We start from the raw sequence: 24,463 nt of genomic DNA, 5'->3' as shown, positions 1-24,463 counted from the left end.
TTCAACTGACAGAACCAGAGGAACCTGAACAGGAAACAAGGGGAGATTTGTCAAGTCTTGGGATGCAACGTATCCCGGCATCTTTTACTCCATGTCACTTTCTAGTTCTTTTTAGGTGAATGTATAACTGCATAGGCAACCGTATACTCAGTTTCTTCAAAACTTGAGCCCTACTATTGAATCTCAACACTAAAAGTCAGGAGGCTGAAGATCATTGAACACGTTAATCTGCACATTTCTTACATATTTCATGAATCATCTGCTTTCTCATGTTCTCACATCTCTTAAGCGAACTTTTTTTTAAAAACTAGGAGTGACACGTAGGTTAAAAGATGTGGTCAACTGACTCGGCATGTGATGAACGAGAGGGAAAAAGATTTTTTTTTAAATGTCAGCGAACGGAGAGGATATACGTTTATGGGGCAGATGTTCTTCCTCTGAAGCACGATGTTGTCATCTGAGATAACAGACCGCTCTCTGCTCATCTCTCCTCCCCCCTGTTGAGTCACTCATTTCAACACTACAGCTGTATACTTGAGTTATAAAGCTAGTTTAAAAAAAAAAAAAAAAGGAATGTAGTTCAATTCAAAAAGGGCCTCCTTTAGCTGAAGAGCTGCATTTAAGGGAAGAGAAAGCCATTTCTTTTAGAGAGTTTCCCCTTTTAAAATGGACAAATTCTGATTAAAAATGTAGAGTTAATTATACAAGTCACGGTTTTGGTATTGAACATAAACAAAAGATAACATTGTCCTCTTTAACCCATGACCAGTTAACCTACGAACACTGTCGCTTAAGTTCCCATCCAGCAAAGTTAAATATGCATGAGAGGAGGGTGGCACAGAGGAGATAGTGGGATGCTGCACTAAAATGAATGAACGAAGCAATCTGAGAACAAAAAAACAGCTGGAGACTTGCTTGTAAGCAGCCTTCGCGAGCTGGAAGGTTCTGGCTGCCAGCACTCAAACATCTTACCTCAACAGTGTTTACTACTGAAACTTTTAAAACCAGCGAGACGATCTGACGACATCTTTGAGGGCTCTTTTCCAAGATACGATCATTCATGTATGCATTACTTCAAACAGGGTAACGGTCAATGACGATAATGTACAATGTAGTGGGGAAAGACACAAATATTGGGGAATAACAACAATTTAAAGATGAAAAAAAGTGCATCATCTGAAATCGATACGCAAATATGACATGAACTCCCTCTTTCTGTTGCTCCGATTTGACGTTACACAAACTGAACAACACTGTTCCCACAAGCAACAATACGCTGTTGCTTTAAAAGTCATTTGAATCTGTACATTCAATTCCTCCAAATTGAATCCTAATGATCCACAATTCAAAACACGCCGAGGAAAGACATGAAGCCGCCACTGGAAGTCCACTGAAACGTCGGAAGTGGACTTCCACGTCAACGCCCGTCCGTTTGTGATCCGGGTACACGCCCACATTTGGCCCTCGGTGGCGTGAAAGTGAGTCCTTTGCGGTTTCACAAAAGAGGGGGAGGGGCCTGCGACGTGGAGAGGCGGATCCAGGGGGGGGGTGTCCGTACCGGCGTCCTTCCTCGGGTGCTAGAGTACGACGACACAATGCACCCATTCATCACCAGTACAGTATGCTAACAATGTGGATGGGATGCATTGGCAAAACAATGTGTAGGAACAAAAAGATGGAGGCTCTACGTGCTCTACAGTATATATTGAGCTATTTGTACAACCTCTACTTAGTGCATTGGAGATTCTGGTTTGAAGCAAACTACAGTAAAATGTTTTTTTGATAAGATATCAAAATGTAAAGCTTCGTTTCAGTTGCTTTTTCTGACGGAAGCGCCCGTCGCACATGATGTGTTCAAGGACCATCCATTCAAGAAACATGACAGTCTGACTGGTTTTCACAGAGTTGTAAAAGCATGTCTCTCCTACGTTGTGTTCAGGCTGAACCGGGCCAGAGTTAGATAGTGTCCTTAGACGTCGTGGTGAAAACACCGAATGATCTCGGGTACAGAAGTCAACCGTACCCCCTCAGGCTTGAGCCGACTGCGTTTCCACTTTATGCAAACCGTGTCGGACCGAAAAGGGCTGCACATATCTACGTATTTACTTAACGGCCAGCGTTGGCTTTCATCTATGATCCTGTCACAAAGCAAACACCAGAGAAGAAATGCACAACAAAAGAGCTGGACAAACATACTAGTTTCAAGTAGAAACCCGCTCGTGGAACTGATGCATCTAGTCTGTAAAGCTTCTGGTGGTGCAGAGGTCAAAAGAACCGTTTGGTGGGTGCATGTACGGCATTTGTCCAGATCACTAGCTGTTGGCATGGAAACCTCCTGATTATGTGATCTGCGGCTCGTTGAGGTCGGGGAGTCCCAGCGACCAGCGCTGAAGGCCTCACGCTGCCCTCATCTCTTCAGACTGCGACTTCCGAGATTCTGCTGACGGCAATGTGAAGTCAGCATGCTCAGAGAAAAAGGGGGTTTTGAGCCAAGAGGAGCAGACCATGCTCGGACCCCCGATTAGACGAGGCAGAAATTAATTATAACCTTGCTGCTAACATGCTTGTAAAACTGCATAGAAAGTGGAACCACTTAACCAAGTCTAACTGTCGATTAGATTATAAAAGGAACTTTGCAAACGTGAGGTTTGTCTGCCTTATTAAAAACAGTAGCTTCAAGCATCCTTTCATCTGAAATAGAGAAAGACGCCTTTTGTCGGCGCAATTGTGTCGTTTAAAATACAACAGTTCTGTAATAAATCATCCCTTCATGATGGTTATAATGTTCGGTTTGGAAACTGCCACAAGCTTCGCTAAAAACTAAAATTGTCCTTCCCCCCCCCATTGTACGTTTTTCTAGCGTTTTTTTAGACATGCATAAAAGTTTAAATATTCTCATCAAAGTTACACTTGGCCCAGACAGCCAATCAAAATCAAGCAAGAGGCGGGCTTCACCGCTTTCCCCCTGACTTTGCCAGCGGTGGATGCGTCAGGGCTGGCCAGTGAGAGCGCTCACAGAAGGAAGAGGGGGGGTTCATATCTCATGTCGGGATGCTTTCATTTGGCGAGGCGCATTATCCATTTTTCCGTATTCATCAAAAACGTATTAAAAACCTCCATGAAGATTTATTGCAGACTGCATTAGTTACGGCGTTGGCCGCGCTCACAGTTGCATCCTGTTGCTTCACGCCTCCCGGGTTCCTCTCGGAGACGGCAGCCGATAAGAGCTCAGGAGAAACCAGAGGCTAAAGGGGAGCGCGGGGAAGTGACTGTGTTCCTCCTCGATGGAGGAACTGTCCTGCTCTGCAGACACGCCACAAGGCATTTTTAGCTTGACAAAAATCTAATTTGGAATATATACACACCTGATCATTACCAACTTTCTTTTCTTCTCCAGCTGTGGTTTTTGTCTTGAAGAGAACCGTGTGCTTTTAGTTAAACTGGCCCAGTTGGTGGATAGCAGTTGAATAAAAGGAAGTGAGAGATGAGCCTGTGACCGAGTGCCTACATACCGATTAAACCTCCGTGGGTCCTTTTCCATGAAAATATAGCCGGGGACACTGAATGACACAATCTGCTTCCTCTGGTGGAACAATACGACCAAGAACACAGGAACTAGATCACGATGACCGTCGCCACAGTGGTTTGCACTCATCTGATTTAAAAAAAAAAAAACTTTTTACAAGGAGGAGCTGCTGCCATCGGGACATCCCGGTTTCACTTTACCCATGAAACTTCACTTCACGGCTTCAAGCTTCTGCAGTTAATTCAGAATTAGTTTTCACACACCTGGGACGTGCATCAACGGGGTTACTAATAGGAGTTATTGGCTGCGCGCATCTGAAACGACATTGTTACCGAGCAACTCTACAAAAGGTTTAAACTCAACCTTTTGAAACACTCCTGGTGGTCTCTGAGCCACAATGGCAAGGTAAATCCCAACAATTAACCGTGACACATTTAACACTTTCCCAGCATAGTAGGCCTTTAAATAAAGCAGGACCCTGCCAAGTGATGCCTGGTTACCTGCCAAGTGGTTCCGGCCATAAAATAAAATAATAATCTAAAGTACTCCCCTCCGTTTGCTCTTGTGACACCGCACAGTGCGAAATTCATAGGAAAGCTGCCCGAGCTGCTGATTCAAGTGTGTATTTACGTGACGAATGCAAGCGAGGCGAAGTTCTTAATTGATTTGCTGTTGTGTCAAAAGAGTAACTTTCTGAGTACAAATGTGGTCAGCTTATAAAATAAAATGGGTAACTTGAACTAATACTGTATCACTGAAGAAACCACTAAATCCAAGTCAACTTAATCCACTTTATTTTGTGCATTCTGACACTTTTCTAAATGCAGGGCACAACGATAAGGATTGCCCGGGGCAAATAAAATGCCAGCTGATGATGGAAGGAGCTAGTCTTGCACTCGTCTCTGTTGAGAGTTGCACCACTCATCTGGAATCTTGCAAGTATTTTAATTATCCCGTCCTTTCGTATTGTGCAATTTGCAAGTTTGACAGCAAGGCGTCAAAAGGCACGTGGATTTTCTGGAAAAGTAGTACCACGATAAAATAAAAACAAGCTGCACGAGGCGAGTAAAAATGTACTTGTGACCTACTTGTCCACGTTGAAACCTGAACATATAGTCTGAAAGCTTTTCGGTTCTGCTTTGCGTGTACCCCTTCACTCTGGATACGTCTCCAAATGGCTATTCACACCTTGATAACCGCGGAGCAGCAGACAGCGGTAAGTTGAAATGAAATACACGGTTATGATTCACCGTGCAGCCCTGAAATGACGAGCAACAGTCACAATGCAAACAGTGTGCCGCAGGTAGCCAAACCAGCCTCAACCACTTCACATGATGGTGTGATGACACAAGACTCGTGACTGCTTGAAGGAAGAGTTGCGTGAGTCCGGTAATGCAGATGGATCTTTTAACATTTTGTCCTCATTACAAGCTAAAGCGTTATTTGCAAATATTATTTTGATTACCCTTTTTTTGCAGTAATATCTCATTAGCATCAAGCACATTCTGTAATAAAGAGCCTGAAAACACGAAAAACTCCTTTCTGTTAATAAAAAAAAAAAAAGGAGACCAATTAGTCATAATTGGCTCAACTGGATTATTCTATAAATCAAAAAGGAGATTTCTAATTAACACACCTTGATAAGCACTAAACCATTTGTGAAAGAACCCCCCCCCCACACACACACACACTTCCTCATTTGGTGCCTGTGTGACTGTGGATCTCATTTCAACACATTTAAAAGTGTCGTTCTCCACCGTCGTTACCCGTTTTTAAAAAGTGGCACGACACCTACTCCAATCAAGTGCATGTTTACAGAAAACGAGCGTTTCTCTCAGCCGGCCTGTGGAGACACCAGAGATTCAAAACTTTACACACGTCCTCAAATAAAACCCACCAAAGCAAACCGCAGAGGAACCTGAATGAACAGGTTGGACAACGTGTTTATTAACATGGTGTGTGTTGACACAGGGTTTGAACCCTTGTTACCCTGGGGGGGGGGGGGGGGGGCAAACCCCCACCCACCACCCCTCTACCAGAGGCGCAGCTGAAGCAGGATGTAAAACCTACAGCCATACGGCAGAAAAGTTGCACCTTTAAAATTCCAGCTATGCACCAAACCCCCGGTGCCCTACTTTAAAAAAGGGACCGGCCTACTTCAAGCCCTCCTGCATGCACTTTCTTTGGGGAAATAAGCAGATGTTAAGGAGGGAAAAGGGGGTGGGGGTGGTGGTGGTTTTACTGTGGAGGGCAAATCAATTACCAGCCCATAAAAGGAACAAAGCTAGAGGAGTTTGCTTCACTGTGTGCGAAGTTATTCTCTCCAAACAGAAGACGGGTGTGTCCCAGTGAATACCACGAGAGAGAGAGAGGGAGAGAGAGACACAAACACACAGTCATGCTACAATGTGCGGGCACACATACCCTCTGCAATGAGCTCATCCACGGTGACTTGGTAGCGGCCGACTGCAAACACTTTCCCGAAGTAGCTGGTGACTCCGGAGCTGGACCCGGACGCCCCTCCGCCGAGCCCGCCACTCTCGGATTTCGGCATCCTGGAAAACTTCTTCATCCTCCCTCTTTTTTTTTTTTTTTATTCTTTTTTTTTTTGTTGGTTTTTTTTACAAACTCCTTTGTTTTTTAGTGTTGGTAGATTAACCCCCCCACTCACGGTTTAACTCTGTCGTGTCCGACGATTCCCCCCTCTCCCCCTTGTCTACTTTATCTGGAGCCTTTTCTCCTCCTGCATGCTCCGCGTCTGGTTCTTCTGGAGGGACGACTAGCTGTCGGGTGACACGACATGAAAGTACAGTAAATATACGAGAAGAAAGACCCCCCCCAAAAGGAAAAAAAAAAAATCAGCTCGCACCACGTAAAAAAAAAATGTCCACCGAAAAAAAACCGTGATATGTTCGTTAGCTAATGGGGTACATCGCTGCAGGCGTGCAGGGCAAGACGCCACGCCGATAATGAGAAGATGGCAGCGGGAGAGGCAACGCGGCTGGCCCCGGGGGTTTGATAATGGCACCGTCAGTGGCGACGAAGCCCTCCAGGGGGGTGGTGGGGGGATATATATCCAACGGTCGCTTCGTAGCCGTTAGATTCACTCGCACCGCGCGGCTTAGCTCGCGAGCCGCGGCGGAAGGGTAGTTAGGCGGATAACGAGCTTCGCTAGCAACCGCGACGATTTCCAACGGTCGCTTCGGAGCCGTTAAGATTCTTCCCCACGCGCACACACCGCGCGCGCGCGACTTAGCTCACGAGCTTGCGGGTAGTTAGCTCGCAAGCTGCTGCTGCTGCGGCGGCGGCTAGTTAGCAGCTAACAAGCTTCCCTCCACGAGCCGAGCCCCGACTGCAAGGTGGGCTACCAGAGAAGGCGTGTGTGTCTCATCGGAAACCCTCTCAGCGAAGACGGTTTCATCGGGTCATCTCCTTTTCACGTCTGTGTCATTTTTTTAATTTATTTTTTTTCCCCCGGTGGATCTTCGCTGAACGTTAAACTTCCTCGTGACTCCCCAACGTCCGTCTACAAAATAAGTGGGTGGTGTTTGTTATTTACCCAGCGACAACCTAACATGACGTGGCCCCGCCTCCTCGCGTTGTTATGATTGGTTTAAGTGTAGAAAGTATGGAAGCCTATTAGTGTCAAGAAGAGAGGGGAGACGGATTGACTTATGCACAATTTCTTGTAACTGTTCTTGCTCAGCTGCATATCTGATGTGTGATACTATAACCCACTAAAAATAACATTGTATTTCCTCTGTAACTTTAAATTAAATTCTATTGATTGATTGATATCTTTATTTTCGTGTCGTATTCTCCATGGGTTTATGAGACAACACAAAAATACAGCTGCAGCGGACACACATTGCATTAAGTTTGATTAAATTACAAAGTTACAGGTTATACTATTAAAAAATATATATTCTGTCTTCTCTCCCAGGAAAATAAAATAAGCTAAAAGACTACATCCCTTATGTCCTCGTAGTTGGGCAGTTAAATATATATATATATATATATATATATATATATATATATATATATATATATATATACCATATCATTTTATGTTTAAATACACACTTTTTTAAACAAAAATGTCACCACTATGAAATATAAATCCAAGCACATTGTACTCAATATATATATACTGTCATGTCATGTATATAAACTTTTTACATAAATCATTCCATATTTACTCTCGCACCCATTGTAATCTGTACCATTTCACTATACATGTGTATATACACTTACTAACAGCAATGTGTAGGCATACTAATAATTCAATACACAACATAATCCTTTTTTGTTTTATAAAATGTTATATATATATGAAAATATATATATATTGTTTACAATTTTTTTGTATAAAGTCATTTACATTTACAGACCCAAAGGTCCATAGAGGCATAACAATATTAATTATCCAGCGACAACATGAACATATCCTTCTCTTGGTACCAACGGGCTTCCGTACTGACTACGTTCCTCTATAATGGGGCGGCCTGAGTGACAGACAGACTGAACAGTCTGCTTGAGGAAGGAAAGAAACAAAACAGGCTGCAAAGAATGCGGTGCATGCAGACACAAACAAACCCTTCACTAAAGTAACGTGCAGTTATTATCCTGTTCATTATTTTTTTTAAATGTTCGCTTGGTTTTTATTTATTATTTATTTTAAGACAATCACTTCCTCGGTATGTGTAAATTGATCTCGCGACACTCCCCTTTCTATTTTTAAGTCATGGAGGAAAAAACAACAACAACAACCTGATGTTTTTTTCTCGCCACACAACGAGGAAGTGGTGCGACAGCTAGCTCTGTGAACTACAGGCTGCAGGAACAAAGGCGTGCCTGCGGGCTGGAGAACCCGCCTCACCACGCCGCACAGCCGCATTCCTTCTCGTGGTTCACAACTCAAGTGCACCACAGTCACCTCTGCGGTGACTCGAGGTGAACCGATCTCCCCTTCTGCGGGGAGCTGGTCACCATTATAACCCCACTCGGGTCAGTGGTTATAAGGGGAGGAGGGGGAGCAGAGCGGGATCACGTGACTGTACAAAACCCCATGTCTGGATCTGCAGGGGGGATCTTGTGTGTGTGTGTGTGTCTGAGGGGGTTTATGATGCCACCTGTTGGTGTTTAGAATACACAAATGCACACATTCATCAGACGCATTGACAAACATCCAGCCTGCTGGAGTGGACAGAGAACTGAACCAGTTGAGAGGCTGACCTCTGACCTTTTCTGGTCGTTTAGGGCGCAGCCAAGGGGGGAAAACAAGTTCATAACAACAATTCAGAATGAACCCTTCAAAGCAGGAAACGTATTTCAAAGGTTTTTTTATTTAATTAATTAATTATAATAACAGATTTAGTCCTCTACAGCCAAAAGGGGTCTCAAGATGAATACAGGGATGTTTTAATTCACATATTTGGGTCTAAAAAAATCCCTCTAATTAAACAATGTTAGAGTTTGTTAACTGCTGACAATGGATGTCCAGACAAGATTATAACCCACGCATGATAAAGGGTCTCAAGTCTGTGAGAGGCTGTTGGGGTCAGAGGTCGCAGTCTTCTTACATCTATACAAACATATGTGTTGTAGTATTAAAACCCTCATTACCCCGTCTTAAAGTTTCCAAAGTCACTACTTTTATCAAAGTGGATTTTGTGGAAATGTGTTAAAATGCTGCACAACATTTCATTTAAATTCCCAAATCTCCAACTGTTGCCATACAAACAACTCGTCCTAAAGGTGACACTATCATACAACGTGGATAAGCCTTTTTCTAAATTCTAAACATAGTATTTAAAATATTTTTTTTGGAGTGGGCACAGGATGATTTGGCAGCTGAACATAAAGAGAGAATTAAAGGTGGAAATCAGCTGCGTTTTAAGGAGGCCGGTGAAATCCTTGTATCCTCAACACACCCCGCCACCTCCAGCCTGAACCCGTAGTCTCCATTCATCCAGTTTATGAATGGAGACTCATCCCTCGGGAAGAATATCATCGGAGAAATGTAACGGACGAGCTTCCATTTCCTGGATTCGTGTCAGGAGGGAAGAAAGCGCCGCTCTTGAATTCTGGTCCGTTACACTTTTCACACTCGGCGTCACACACACACACACACACACGCACACACACACACAGTCGTTGGGGCGAGCGCGGGTGAACTTGGCCTACATTTGCCTACATTTTCCCCGAGTGTTTCCGCTACGAGCGCACACATTGTCACAGAAGATACGGTCACTAATCAAAGGCCTCGTGCAGCGAAATACAAAAGAACCACATGTGATGCAAAACACAAGACTTCACCAGTATGATAACAGAGCTACCAGTCCATGTGGGAATGTGAAAAATGCACACGGTAAGCAAAAAATAAATCGGCTGCTTGAAAAAACACGATAGCCCTCCATGATGGGTAAGAATAACTGTGTGTTCGTTATATTTTGCACACTGTCCATCCTTTTTATAACTGCCTTTTCCGTAAACATCACAAATGTGTCCCAGCGAATTATGCATGCACGTCAAAGTGTTATTTTAAGCACCATGTGTCTACCTGGGGTGCAGTTAATGAATAAAAGGATGATAGGACCAGATAGCAAGCTGTTAGCGAGCTAACGTTAGCTATGTGTGCGCAAGCTACCGTAGTTAGCTCAGGCACTTGTGAACATAATACTGCATCGATTTGGGATTTATCCACTCTCACAATAACACAAGTTGCATACGGTATAACATGCTTTAACTTAACTCACACAAATATAGTTAGCCTCAAACATATTCATATCTACTCCATACCTTTTTAATCTATATCGCCCACCGGAGGGGAAAACAATCGCCGTCACAATATGCAACCTTCGGCTGTAATGCTTACAAAATGCCTCAAGCTATTTTAAAACGTTAGATTTCAGCTCTTCAAAGTGTTATTTTAGCACCATATATCAACCAGGAGGGCAGTTAATGATTAAAAATAATGATAGGACACGATCAAGCTGTTAGCGAGCTAATGCTAGCTTTGTGTGAGCACGCTACTGTAGTTAGCGCCTGTACAAGCATACAGTTCAAAATGCTTTAGCGTATCTTACAGAAATATAGTTGATAATTACATTTTTGACAAAATGTTCCACAGTTTTCTCATTCTTCCTGATGATGCCTGACTTTTTGTAATCTTAAAATCTATATTTTTTCGGTTTGGCATATTATAAAAACGTAGTTCTGGGTTCTTTACGTTGTTGGTAGTTCATCCCAACACAGAAGCTGCTTTTAGGTATTTTTTTGCAGTTGAAATTGAAATGGAGTCCCCATGGAAAAGAAAATAGAAAGAAGAACGGACATTGAACTGTTTTCCGCGGCCATTTGACCCAAAAGGAAATGTGGATCGTTTTTGTTGTTGTTATGGTGACAACACGCTATTTAGCTCATTTGGCTAGCGAGCTAGCTTGCTAATTCCACAGCTAAATGAGCCGAACAAAGTCGCAGCAATGTGCTTTTTATTCCCCGTGACAAGTGTGTGGATGAAGCTTTAAGATTGTGAAATCTGACTCATGGACGCAGCTGGGCGTCCATATATATATATATATATATATATATATATATATATATATATATATTTGAATTTCCAGGGTAGAGGCCCTTCAGACCAAACTCTGGGGTTTAATTTAAAAGGATGCCTTCGTAATATGGCTCATAACAACAGTGTTCTTAATTATCTTTTGTGCTGATAACTTCCTGTTTTACCATCTCACAAACACACACACACACACAGGGAGTGTGAAGCTGTCAGATGATGTGTGTGTGGCGGGAGTGAAGGAGTCTGGGTGATTACTTGGGCTTTAATGAGGAAAATGCCTTTGGGCTCCCATCCACCTCAATAGTCGGGCCCCGAGTTTAACTGTCGGCTCCCTGCAGGACTGAAAGACGAATGGATTTCATTTGGAGGGTTCAGAGGCTGCAGAGCATGTGTTTTACAGCATGAATAAAACATCCTGGAGTTTATGAAACCGTTTATTTCTGTCTCGGAGGATTTTATCTCCAGGTCGCAGAAAAACAAATGCACCCTATAATTTTTAAATTTGTTTAAATAATTGTTCTTCTAGGTCTTGACTGCATTATGTGAAGCACCTTGAATGGCCTCTGGTGGTCCGCCAACCTTCGTTCTCTCTCACTACTTCAGCTTTGTTGACAGGAAACGCTGCGTAAGGGAGATTTGACCTCTTCACCCCGAGCCGCTCTGACGTCAGTGGGTTTTTGCAGCACTTTGAGTCACCCAGATCTTTTTGTGGCAAAACGAAAGAGTAGAAATACTCTGTGACGTAGTATTTACATCAAAATGTTGCTTCAGTATACAAGTGCAAAAGTACTTTCATCAATATATTCCTAAAAAGGGCAAAACATTACATGCAAAACCATATTTTTTCTGTTTCCATCACGTCAGACTCATATTCAAGGTATTTATGATTACGTACTCGGATATGTTTTACCTCAGGGAATGTTTAGTTCTGTGTGAAGGTGTCCCATTTAAAAATATTCTGCACTTTGGCTCCACCTTCAGGAAGAATCGGCCTCTAACGTATCACCGGATACGTGATGCATAATATTTATAATAACCGTTATATTATTTAACGTTGTACACTGTATGAAGACAAGAAAAACACCCACTTTTCAAAAGTACTTGCTGCTTACCGAGGTTATTATTTTTAACTATATAAAATAAAAACTATATATATATATATATATATATATATATATATATATATATATATATATATATTCCACTCAGTACAGCATTTCATCAGTTTAAAAAAAATAAAAAAAGATGCAAGAAATAAATCAGAAGACTGGTTTGGGGTTTGTTTTTATACTTTATATGTTTAAAGTATATTCACATAGCTGTGAAAAAAAGACCTCCTTTTCCCCATACGAAGCCCATCAGTCACAAATGTTGGCGTGTGAAAAATACATTCTGAAAAACAAACAATGTCAAACATTTCATGAGGCTTTTATTTATTATTATTTCTGCAAGTTACAAAGATGCGAGACAGAAGAGGAAAGGGCTGAATCCGACGATATGAAATATAGTATTTTATCTATTTAGAAGTACACACTACAAACTGCAGCAGCTTTTTTTTTTTATTTCCACTGACTTTTTAAAGTAATGTGTTTTAATTGGTGTTTTATTGTTGTGGTAAAGCAGTTTTATTGGGGCAGAAATTGACAAATATCTTTCTATAATTTCCAATATATAATTTTGCTCTAGTTATGGGTTAAGAAATCATTTAAAACTTCTTAAATACAAGTTCATTAATTTAACGGCGTCATGGTTCAGGGACTGAATCAGAATCGACCCAATAAAGTCATCGTTTAATGATCAATTACCCGTTCAGTTAATAAATGAATCCATCACAAAGTTACCAATAAATGTCCATTAATTAGATTTGAATCCATTCGAGAATTATACTGAACAATAACTTTAGCCTCGACATATAATTTAACAGTGAACAAACTGTGCTTTATGTGCGTTAATGTAATAAATGTATTTTTCTTCTTCGGTTCCTTCACCCCAATAAATAAAGTCCATGTGCGAGTTCAGGAAGTGGTTTCCTCTAATAAAGACGTTACTCATCGTCATCGTCTCCTCCACAAAGTTTTTTCAGAGTCTTTTTATATTTCCCTCGGCAATCAGACTGAAACAAAACAGAACGTTATATTAAACACTCCAGCTGGACGTTTTTCCGCCCCACCCCCAAGCTATCGGTTAGTGGTTTGAAGATGAAAAGAAGCAGAAGGAGGTGCAGAAGGAGGAGCAGAAGGAGGTGCAGAAGGAGGTGCAGAAGGAGCAGAGTTCTTCTTCAGGTGGCCCTCTGGTTTAGTCGTCTCCTCCACAGATGGCCTCCACGCAGTCCCCCAGGACGCCCGACAGGTCCGACTGGAGGACACAACACAAGCCAGGAGAAACGGGGTCTACCCACCGAGGTGACGAGCAGGGGTGGGGGGGCGGAGCTTATACTCAACGTACAGTCTTCAGGTACTTATACGCCAAGTATTTCCATTCGATGATACAGAATACTGCTTACATCTCGAAGGGGAAATATTGTACTTTTTTTTTTTAATGTTAATTTTCAGATACAATATATAAATCCATTAATCAGGGCAAGATGTATTATAGATTAAATCAAATTAATATTATGAATGGAATTAAAATGATCTATCCATCCATCTATATAAAAGTACTTTAACTATATTTTAATGCTGATACTACGCGACACGTCTCAGGACCACAAGGAGCAAAATAAGAGTGGATAGAAAACACCCTGAAGGCGGATCACTCATCAATGAATATGATTTTGAGTTTGATTTTTGAGAATATTCTAAAGTGTTAGGAAAGTCCCATCAACTGGTATTTAAAAAAATAAATAAAAAAAAGGCAGAGGTGGTGATCTTTTTTAAAAACCCTTTTGCTATTAGTTTAAATTCTCAATAAAATAGAAAATATGACAATTACAATAAAATACTGCACTATTACCTCCATTTCATTGCGTTTTGTGCTTATGCTTCTCTGTCCTACCCAGTTTCTTTTGTCTATTTCTGTACGTTGAGAGCACCGGAAGTCAAATTCCTTGCATCTAAATAGAGAAGTGTTGTGCAAAGTGTGTGTAACTGAGAAGCTGTCCTCCTTGTTAAGGCGTTGGCGACACTGGGCCGGGTTAACGGCTCGTGCAACTTCCTCCAGACCACCAGCTCTGCCTTTGGTGTTAGTCACATTAGTTCAGGGTCAAACGACGAGGCGTTCAGGCGGCTTTCCATTTCACGGTTATTCATCAGGTTATTCATCAGGTTAGTCATTTTGTCTCCGAACAGTCTTCAGAAGACCTTTCTCGTCTTCACATTTAAATATACATTTGGCTCCGTTTGGAGGGATTTTAAGTGCAAACTGCGTGAAGACAAAAATCGATGCAAGGACCCCGATGAGCTAGAACTTAAATAAATAAAATATACACGCTTGTAATTCCTCACCTTGATGGCGGAGTGCAGCGAGTATTCGTAGAGCTTCTTGAACTCGGCTCTGATGTCCAGCAGGTCGATCTCAGACCGGCTCACCATGATCCGGTTCAGACTGGACTCGTCGGTTCCACCACCCTGTGACACACACACGTTTTAATTTAATGTAAAAGTTAAATAATGCACAGTATTCATCCTGCACTCATCTTACATTAGTACTTTCCTCTCTAGAACATAAAACTCAAGTGGCACTAACACTAAGCTATACATTTTGTGAAATTGTCATAATTAGTGTATGAATTCTTGAGCTATGTTTCAACATGTTTCGTGCGGCGATGCAGCTCGAGTGTAAACCGGAGCAACCGCTGAAAGACAAACATGTCATCCTAGCATCCTCTGCTGAACGGCTGCATATTATGGGATGCACTTTCTCCAGCACACAGCGCCCATGTTGCTTTGAAGAGCCGGTCCAATGACCTCCGGTCTGCTCACCTTCATGCTCTCGTGCAGGCGTTCTGCGAAGTAGGTCGGCATGCTCTTCACACATTTCACTGAGGAACGAGAAGGTGAACACATAAAAAGACAACGTCTTATGTATATATTTTTCTACAAAAGTAACAACGGCTCAAGCACAAACCGATGGCCACCAGCAGCTCCTCCAGCTCCCCCGTCATCTCTCCCTCGATGCTCTGCTGCAGCGTCTTCCCGCTGATGTTCTTGTATTCAACGAGCGCTGCACAAAAGAACCAGTGTCACGTCTACACTTTCAGATTGTTCCACGCCGACGCGCAACACAAGAGTTCAGACGTACTTTGTCTCAGCTGAGGAACACTTCTCTGGCAGAGGATGTCAACAAATTTAGATTCATCCGTGCCCCACTTCTTCTCCCCGGCATCGTAGAGGGTCTGGGTGGGAGAAAATATATATAAATATAAATATATTTTTCTTTTTAATATACATTTTAAATATATATATATATATTTTTTTTATATAAATTTAAATATATATTTTATATATACACATTTAAAAAAATATATATACATTTTTTTTTAATATACATTTAAAAAAAATATATTTTATATATACACACATTAAAAAAAAAAAAAAATATATATATATATATATATATATATACACACACACACACACATAAAAAAAACACTTTTTTTTTTTTTTTATATACATTTAAAAAAATTAATTATATATATATATAAAATATTTATGCATCTGTATAAACACACATTTTTTTAATATAGTATTTATTTATATATCTAAATAAATACTGTAGTGAATCCAGTGCAAAGGCACCTTGGCGTCTTCTTTGGCCTTCTCCGTATCGACCGTGGTGTTCTCGTCCCTCTTGCCCTGAAAACAAAAAACACTTTAATTAAAATGTCGATCCCTGTCCAAACCCTTTCAGTGTAAACTAAAAGCCCGCTGTTTGTTGACTGTTTATTCTCCCTTTGTGTTTAGTAACGTAGAATGTGTGAGAGTGAGACAGTTATCACTTCACTCTGCGATGACAAACCTCGGCCAGGAGGAGCAGCGCGTCTGAAAAGTCTCCGGAAATTTCGTTCTTCAGGTCGAGGGTCAACTTCTTCTCCGTTTCTGTGAAAAAACCGGCAAACTCGTGATTTTTGAAAATTAAATTCACACTCCTGAGAAAACCCTCTCCGTCCTGCAGTTTGCATTATTATTGTTGTTGTTGTTATTATTTACCCTCCAGATAGACGTCAGTGAGAGCTTTGATCTGCTGGTTGGACCTGGAGGCAAAGATCTCGATCAAGATGCTTTCCGTGGTCCCGGCTCCCTGAAACATTAATTTTCTATTTTTAGTGTCCATTCGGCTCTGGTGTCATACACTAAATAGTCATCGCTCTATTATTTATATTTGTACCCTTTTTTTATAAAGTTCTCATTCTTTTGTTGCGTTGTCTAATAAAATATTATTATTTATTTTGTGTGTAAAACTGACTTTCATTGCGCGCATCACTTCGTGGCAGTCGAACGCTGCAGGAGGTGTGGCGAGCGCCACCAGCAGCGCCTCGAGGTCCCCGCTGGTGTCTCCCCTCAGGTCGTCCACCAGCGTCTGTGGCGTAGAAAACACGACCTGTCACTCTTCAGACAGAGGCCCGCCCACAGGCGCACACACACACACACACACGCCCGCAAGCACACACACCCACAAGCACACACACACACAAGCATGCAAACACACACAAGCACACTCATGCAAACACACGCCCACACGCCTGCATGCACACACACACACGCATGCAAACACACACCCGCATGCAAGCACACGCATGCAAATATCAAAATTAAAGTAAATAAACAGAATCTGAGACTTTCATATTGGCTTCAGTTTCTTGCTCAGTGTTAAATGGAACGAGCAGCGGCTGCAGAAATTAAACTAATAAATATTTTTTTTCCTGAGCCTCTGGTTTCGCGGTTCCTTCTGGAGGCACGATGCTCTTACTCTGCCGGTGGCCTCCACATACGCTTCACAGATGAGCTGCCGCTGAGCGCTGCTCCGGTGGGTCAGAATGTCAATCAGGGTCTTCTCTTTGGTGCCTGAGACCACAACAACAACAACAACAAATTAAAAAAAAACAAAAAAACAAGGATAAACACAAATAAATTAGAAATTGTTTTGTTGCTACAAAACGTAGATTAAAAGTAACATTTTAATTAAGAAGAAGCCACAAAAAAAAAAAGTTTTAACTTATTAAAGTGTCCACTGAACAAGTGGTCGATATTAAAATATTATATTATCATATTTAGGACATTAGCATTCTGACTTTAGAACATTAGCATGACATATTCATCTCAACTTTCATACAGCGGCCAACTGTAATTTGGGGAGATATCCGGTCATGAGCTGGAGTTATTTTCATCCGTCTATCAAAAGATTAAATATTTAAACTCTATATCATGTCGTACCGAGTCCTTCGATGGCCTTCCTCAGAGCCACGGCATCGTCTCCTGCATCAAAGTGGGCTTGGGGCTTGATGGTTCCCCTCTCCCCGGTCTGAAGAGACAGTTTGTATACACGCGTTTTACTATTTTTGTCATCATGAATATAAAATAAATAATAAAAGCCAAAGTTTCAGCTGGCCCTACTGTTGCTGTGAAGGAGGACGGGGAATCCACAAGACTGTCCAAGTCATCCTGCAGAGCAGTTTAAAATATACCGTCAGTGGAAACATTAAATAAAAACATAAAAATAAAAAGACAGAACTCGGCTTACCCAGAGAGACGCCATGACACCAACAGGAAGTTCTTCTGGAGGAAGACAACGCAGTCACAGTTAAACCGATTCGTGGTTATATCCCACCAAACGCCACATTCAAATGACCATAAAACAGAGTTTACTGGAGCTATTTATGGAAGAAGCTGCTTTATTGGCCACATAAAGGGAATTTGACTCGTTGCTCTCGACAGACAGGAATGGACAAATAAACATATTGAGTCTCCTGTGGGTTATGCTTTCAATTAAATATATATATATATATATATATATATATATATATATATATATATATATATATATATAATTTGACGACTAATTCATCTAAAAAGATTTTTTTTAAATTAAATCTTGACAATAAAGCCAGAATTATTCATGTCTTATTTCCTGAAATTCTGTCCCAATTTATAGCCATTTTTATTTTGAGGCAGCATATCAAAACTAAAATCTGTACACTAATAAAAATACTAGTGTGAAATCAATGTTTATTTCTGACTTATCTTGCCCTGTTTAATTAAGTAGTAAATTACTGGAATTGTGACCTTATGGCGTTTTATTAATTACATATCTTATTCCTACGGATAGATATTGTTTATAGAATTTCTTTTAAAAACGTTTGTGAGATTTTGGCCTAAAAAAAAAAAAAGAAAGTCCATCCTCAATTAAGCCTTGTTAGTGAAGCCAGCTGAGCTCCGTTCAAATGTCACAAAAAACAAAATAAAATACGAAATACATTTTAGTGACACAACAGAAATGGTATACACACTTACAGTCGAGTTGTCAGTAAATAAAATAGATTAAAATAGATCCACTAACAGACTTCCTCTTGTGACTGGAGTGAAGACTTCTTTCCTCAGGTAATAATGAGGAAAGTAATCACTTGAACCGACAATAAAACCCTTTAAACCGAGAATAAAACCTTCTAAACAGAGAATAAAACCCTTTAAACCGACAATAAAACCCTTTAAACCGACAATAAAACCCTTTAAAACGAGAATAAAACCTTCTAAACAGAGAATAAAACCCTTTAAACCGACAATAAAACCCTTTAAACCGACAATAAAACCCTTTAAAACGAGAATAAAACTTTCTAAACAGAGAATAAAACCCTTTAAAACGAGAATAAAACCCTAAACACAATAAGAGGAAACCTCACCTGAGCGTGAACCGGAAAAGTGTCGCGCCGCACCTTCAGTCTACGGAAACCGGATATCTACCCGAGGAGTCGCCTGACCACGCCCCCTACACACACGTCGCCTTCAGGGACCGCTCGGACATTTCAGATATATTCCATTTAGAGGGGAACCTGCTGCTGAAGGTAAGGTTCATTTTTTTCACATTTTAAATGACAAATAGTACAACAAAACGTGTATGAATTTTCATCAAGTTTCTCTTTCTAAACAATTTCGAAATAAAAACACAAAGAAAACTTTGGAGTTTACACAAATATTGTAACATCTTAAACGGTTGTGTTTGCCGTAGAGCTTTTTTCGGAGTCCGTGCTTTACAGGTTGGTTATGTTAGTCCATTTCCAGGCCGTGGTGGAAGTCCCTGAAGCAGTTCCTGTCCAGCTGGAGAGCCCAACCTGGCACTCCTCACACATCCAGGGAGTGCTTTTATGGCAGACGGTACACTGCTTCCTGCCCATGCTTGCCCTCTTCCTTCTCTTAGTCTCCTCTCTTTTGTTGGTGGGGACGGGAAAGTGGCCTTGGGCGGGGGGCTTAGGCGGGCCGGCCAGTGGCACGCCGAGCATCTTTGCACACAGCTCCTCCTGAAAGGCCTGGCGCGTCATCGGCCTCTTGCCCTGCGTCACGCTGAGCTCCTTGTGCACCACGAAGCTGTTCGTCACCGCGATGTCCAGAAGGTGCTGAAAAACTGTCACGGGCCACCTCTTTGTTTTTCTGTGCACCGAGTTCGCTCCCGGCATCTGGTCAGAGGCGTCCACCACCTCCCCCCCCACGTACCTGTCACCCACAGCTGTGGGTCTGGGGACGGGGACCCTCCGAACCGGCCCGTCGACGGTCTTCTGCCAGCGCAGGACAGTCTCCCCTGTGTGTACGGGATGGACGGTCGTGCAGACGGAGACCTCCCTGGTGTCCATCCATTTTACAAAGAGCAGGTCACCATCCCGGATCCACCTGATGGAGCCTCGCTTTGATTTTCTGTCCAGGGCATTCTCCCGAGTCGTTGGGGCACCAACTCTGCCCTCCCTGTAAGTACCACAAGCCCCAAACCCCTGCTGGCTCAGATGGCGTAACAGGACAGGGCTGGTGTAAAAATGGTCACAGTAGACAATGTAGCCACTCCCCAGATGGTCCTTGTTCACCAGCTCCGTCACCACGTCAAATGCGAGCCCCTTCCCTGAAGCCCTGTGGTTCTTCCCCGGGTACAGCTTGTAGTCAACCGTGTACCCATTCACATCGGCCAACGCGAAGAATTTGAGCCCCCACGTCATCGGCGTGGCCTTCATACATTGTTTTAGTGAGAGCCGAGCCTTTGCGGCAACCATCCTCTCGTCCACGGAGATGTTCTGCCTCGGATGGTAAACGGCCTTGCAGCGGTTTCTGATTATCTCCAGGAGAGATCTGACCTTTTGCAAGGGGTCATAGTCCTCCGTCCCCCTTTTCTGGTCATTGACCGCAAGTTGGAGGCGATGAACCTGAACCTGTCTCTGGACATGACCGAAGCCAGGAAGGGCACACGAAAAAAATGCTTTTCTTCCTCCAGAAGTCGGACAGTTTCGGGAGGTTGCACACGGACATAAACAGCAGCACGCCCAGGTACGTCGTCAGCTCCGGCGCGGTGATGTCAGTCCACGTGAACTTTTAACCCTTCTCCAAATGTCAGGGTCCGCAACCGTTTTCCAGGCCTCTTGGCGATGCGGCGACCGGCTACGAGGGGCATCACCAGCTCTAAAATATATATATATCCATCCATCCATTTTCAATACCGCTTATCCTGAAGGACCGCTCCGACCGGGAATCGAACCCGCGGCCCTCTTGCTGTGAGGCGACAGTGCTAGCCACTACACCACCGTGCAGCCCTATCTCTCTCTCTCTCTCTCTATATATATATATATATATATATATATATATATATATATATATATATATATATATATATATATATATATATATATATATATATATATATATATATATATATATATATATATATATATATATATATATATATATATATATATATATATATAAATAAATAAAAGATTAATTAGATAAGATTTATCCAAAAGAAACACTTGTGTTTCTAGAATTAATTTTCCCCAACAGTATAAGAATAGGAAAAGTAATTATAAAGCAATTTGAGACAAAGACAATAAGGGAAAAAATATAATGATGGTAATAAAGCTGAGAATAAATAACCAGTGTATACAAACGGTTCCTTACGGTGGTTGAGATGGCGACACTCCTCTGGTCTCCTCCTGTCCACCCTCCTCCTCAAATCTCCATGGGACTTTCCTCGATCTCCTCCACATTTTTCTCTCCATTGTTTACTAGATGACAGATGACAGAAACAGCACTAAAACTATTATTTACAACACCAACATATTATTTACAAAGAAAACACAGCTAAAACACCTTTAAAACACCACAAAAACACCACTAAAACACCTCTAAAATACGGCTAAAACACCACTAAAACACCTCTAAAATGCAACTAAAACACCTCTAAAACACTACTAAAATACCGCTAAAACACCACAAAAACACCACTAAAACACCTCTAAAATGCAACTAAAACACCTCTAAAACACCACAAAAACACCACGAAAACACAGCTAAAACACCTCTATAACACCACTAAAACCCCGCTATAACGCAGTTAAAACACCGCTATAACACAGTTAAAATACCGCTATAACACCACTAAACACCGCAATAACACAGTTAAAACACCGCTATAACACAGTTAAAATACCGCTATAACACAGTTAAAACACCGCTATAACACCACTAAAACACCGCAATAACACAGTTAAAATACCGCTATAACACAGTTAAAATACCGCTATAACACAGTTAAAACACCGCTATAACACCACTAAAACACCGCTATAACACCACTAAAACACCGCTATAACACAGTTAAAACACCGCTATAACACCACTAAAACACCGCTATAACACCACTATAACACCGCTATAACACAGTTAAAATACCGCTATAACAGTTAAAACACCGCTATAACACCACTAAAACACCGCAATAACACAGTTAAAATACCGCTATAACACAGTTAAAATACCGCTATAACACAGTTAAAATACCGCTATAACACAGTTAAAATACCGCTATAACACCACTAAACACCGCAATAACGCAGTTAAAACACCGCTATAACACTACTAAAACACCGCTATAACACAGTTAAAATACCGCAATAACAGTTAAAACTACGCTATTGTACTCACACGTTTGCTCTCCACTGTTGTCTTTTTACACCGGCTATCCCGACACTGTCAAAATAAAAGCCAATGATAGATGTTCTGATTTACAGTCTTCTATGGCGCAAACACATAGCAGGGTAACATTAGAAGAACATTAATAAATCAATATAAATAAATAAACCTGGATATGTCAGCAACAGTGGTGACTACAGGCAGTTTAATATTCATATATATATGTATATGCACTTTTCAATTGATCGTTGCATTCTTTAATGCAACTCAGTTCCTAATAGAGTTTAATCAAAGTAATGTGTGTGTAGAGTTGTTAGCATCATATTCATATTTCCACCTCATTGAGCTGTTTCTTGAGCCTGTATGAGGAGACGCAGAGTAAAGGGTTCACCTTCCTACCAGCAGGTGGCAGTACACCACACCTCGTTGATGGATGTGTCACTTAAATCCTGCATTGAATGGTCCAGAAGAGGTCAAAGGTCAAGATGAGAAGAGATACTGTTGTTCAAATGCTGTGGTCCAAACGCCATCCAGATACACACAGTTTGACTAAATCTCACAAGAGCACAAACCAGATGGAAACAAAGTGTGGTTGTAATCGTTGCTTCACACTGCTGCTGTGTAGCTGTGTGCTGTCACACACCTGCTACGGCGAGCCAGCACCCTGACTCGTTAACCAGGGCATCCTGTGTTGAGCCACCTCACAGCTGGGAATGAGGAAGAAGGTTTTCACTCAGAACTAAACTGTCACTATATTCACTGTGTTCGACAAGTACATGTTTGCACTTTGTTATTTTCCTTTGAAAGCACGCTGTGTTTTAACATGTGTGCATTACATGATTAACAATGGAAAGCAACATGCAAGCACACAACACACTTTAAAACATAACAAGAAGAAGGTAAAGCAATGACTTTAATGTAATGCTGCAGAATATGGCTTGTTTATACAGAAATAATATAAAAGTCACTGAGCTCGACATGAGAGGCTCTGAGAAGTCTCCCTCACGGTGGTCACCTGGGGGTCAGGGGTCACCGTGTTGACTCCATTAGCTCGAGCATATTGCCCGAGCTCCTTGAGTGACAGTTTGAAACAGCTCCTCCCCCGTTGGACTGTTGCGTCATCTTTGTATATATTTAATATATATATATATATATATATATATATATATATATATATATATATACACAAAGGTCACATTCACAGCGCCGCTCCTCTTCCTGGAATGAAGCTCAGCTTGATAAGCCCCTCCCTCTTCCTCCTGCTGTCAATCACAGACAGCTGCACTGTGTCCACATCCTTCCTGGCCCCTCCCCTTCAGACCTACAGCTCTAAAGATTGGTGTAACCAACATGGAGGCGGAGCAATAGAGCTGACACGCCCCGTTCACTGAACCGTCACATGTTGTTCAGACCAGAAGTCAAAGTCTCTTCTGAGGAAGTGAAACTCAGACACTCGTTGTTACCGAGAGGTGAAATGGAGCCCAAAGGAGTTCAGCTGGACCAGGAGACCTTCTCTTGTTCCATCTGTCTGGATCTCCTGAAGGATCCGGTGACTATTCCCTGTGGACACAGCTACTGCATGAACTGTATTAAAGACCACTGGGATGAAGAGGACGGGAAGAAGCTCCTCAGCTGCCCTCAGTGTAGGCAGACCTTCACACCGAGGCCTGTCCTGCTGAAGAGCACCATGTTGGCAGTTTTAGTGGAGCAGCTGAAGAAGACTGGACTCCAAGCTGCTCCTGCTGATCACTGCTATGCTGGACCTGAAGATGTGGCCTGTGATGTCTGCACTGGGAGGAGACTGAAGGCCTTCAAGTCCTGTCTGGTGTGTCTGGTCTCTTTATGTGAGGACCACCTTCAGCCTCATTATCAATCACCTGCCTATGAGAAACACCAGCTGGTGGACCCCTCCAACCAGCTCCAGGAGAACATCTGCTCTCGTCACAATGAGGTGATGAAGATCTTCTGCCGTACTGATCAGCAGTGTATCTGCTACCTCTGCTCTCTGGATGAACATAAAGGCCACGACACCGTCTCAGCTGCAGCAGAAAGGACCGAGAGGCAGAGAGAGCTGGAGGGGAGTCGACTAAACATCCAGCAGAGAATCCAGGACAGAGAGAAAGACCTGAAGCTGCTCCATCAGGAGGTGGAGGCCATCAACCTCTCTGCTGATAAAACAGTGGAGGACAGCGAGAAGATGTTCACTGAGCTGATCCGTCTCATGGAGAACAGAAGCTCTGATGTGAAGCAGCAGGTCAGATCCCA

The 24,463-nt window shown here is 42.1% G+C and overlaps 3 protein-coding genes across 7 annotated transcripts in view; 1 reads left to right on the top strand and 2 right to left on the bottom strand.

The window, feature by feature from the left end:
• The window catches only part of bmp2k (BMP2 inducible kinase), a 30,643-nt gene extending 23,550 nt beyond the window's left edge, over positions 1-7,093 (bottom strand). For both annotated transcript variants that reach the window (XM_034541268.1, XM_034541269.1), the window contains exon 1: positions 5,951-7,093. In XM_034541268.1, the coding sequence (XP_034397159.1) occupies positions 5,951-6,098 (148 nt within the window). In that variant the 5' untranslated portion in view covers positions 6,099-7,093. The remainder of the gene's footprint in view (positions 1-5,950) is intronic.
• The window catches only part of LOC117736156 (E3 ubiquitin/ISG15 ligase TRIM25-like), a 706,744-nt gene that overhangs the window by 680,847 nt on the left and 1,434 nt on the right, over positions 1-24,463 (top strand). The gene's annotated exons all lie outside the window — the stretch shown is intronic.
• anxa3a (annexin A3a) lies at positions 12,511-23,192 on the bottom strand. 4 transcript variants are annotated; one of them, XM_034541294.1, is made up of 14 exons: positions 18,934-19,032; positions 17,778-17,812; positions 17,651-17,698; positions 17,471-17,558; positions 17,007-17,101; positions 16,503-16,616; positions 16,247-16,337; positions 16,056-16,135; positions 15,836-15,892; positions 15,339-15,432; positions 15,165-15,260; positions 15,020-15,078; positions 14,543-14,665; positions 12,511-13,212 (listed from the first exon to the last, which is right to left on the bottom strand). In XM_034541294.1, the coding sequence occupies exons 2-14, from the start codon at positions 17,790-17,792 to the stop codon at positions 13,144-13,146; spliced, it is 1,029 nt and encodes a 342-aa protein (XP_034397185.1). In that variant the 5' UTR covers positions 17,793-17,812; positions 18,934-19,032; the 3' UTR covers positions 12,511-13,143. The 4 variants fall into 4 exon arrangements, 3 of the variants coding, with proteins under 3 accessions (XP_034397185.1, XP_034397188.1, XP_034397186.1); XM_034541297.1 differs by having other exon boundaries at positions 12,511-13,454; positions 18,934-19,031; XM_034541295.1 differs by lacking the exon at positions 18,934-19,032 and adding an exon at positions 18,548-18,915.

Source organism: Cyclopterus lumpus, chromosome 9, assembly GCF_009769545.1.
Source record: "Cyclopterus lumpus isolate fCycLum1 chromosome 9, fCycLum1.pri, whole genome shotgun sequence".
In the NCBI taxonomy this organism is placed as follows: Eukaryota; Metazoa; Chordata; class Actinopteri; order Perciformes; family Cyclopteridae; genus Cyclopterus; species Cyclopterus lumpus.
The sequence above is the reverse complement of the archived record's forward strand: the minus strand, read 5'-3'. Positions and strand labels throughout refer to the sequence as shown.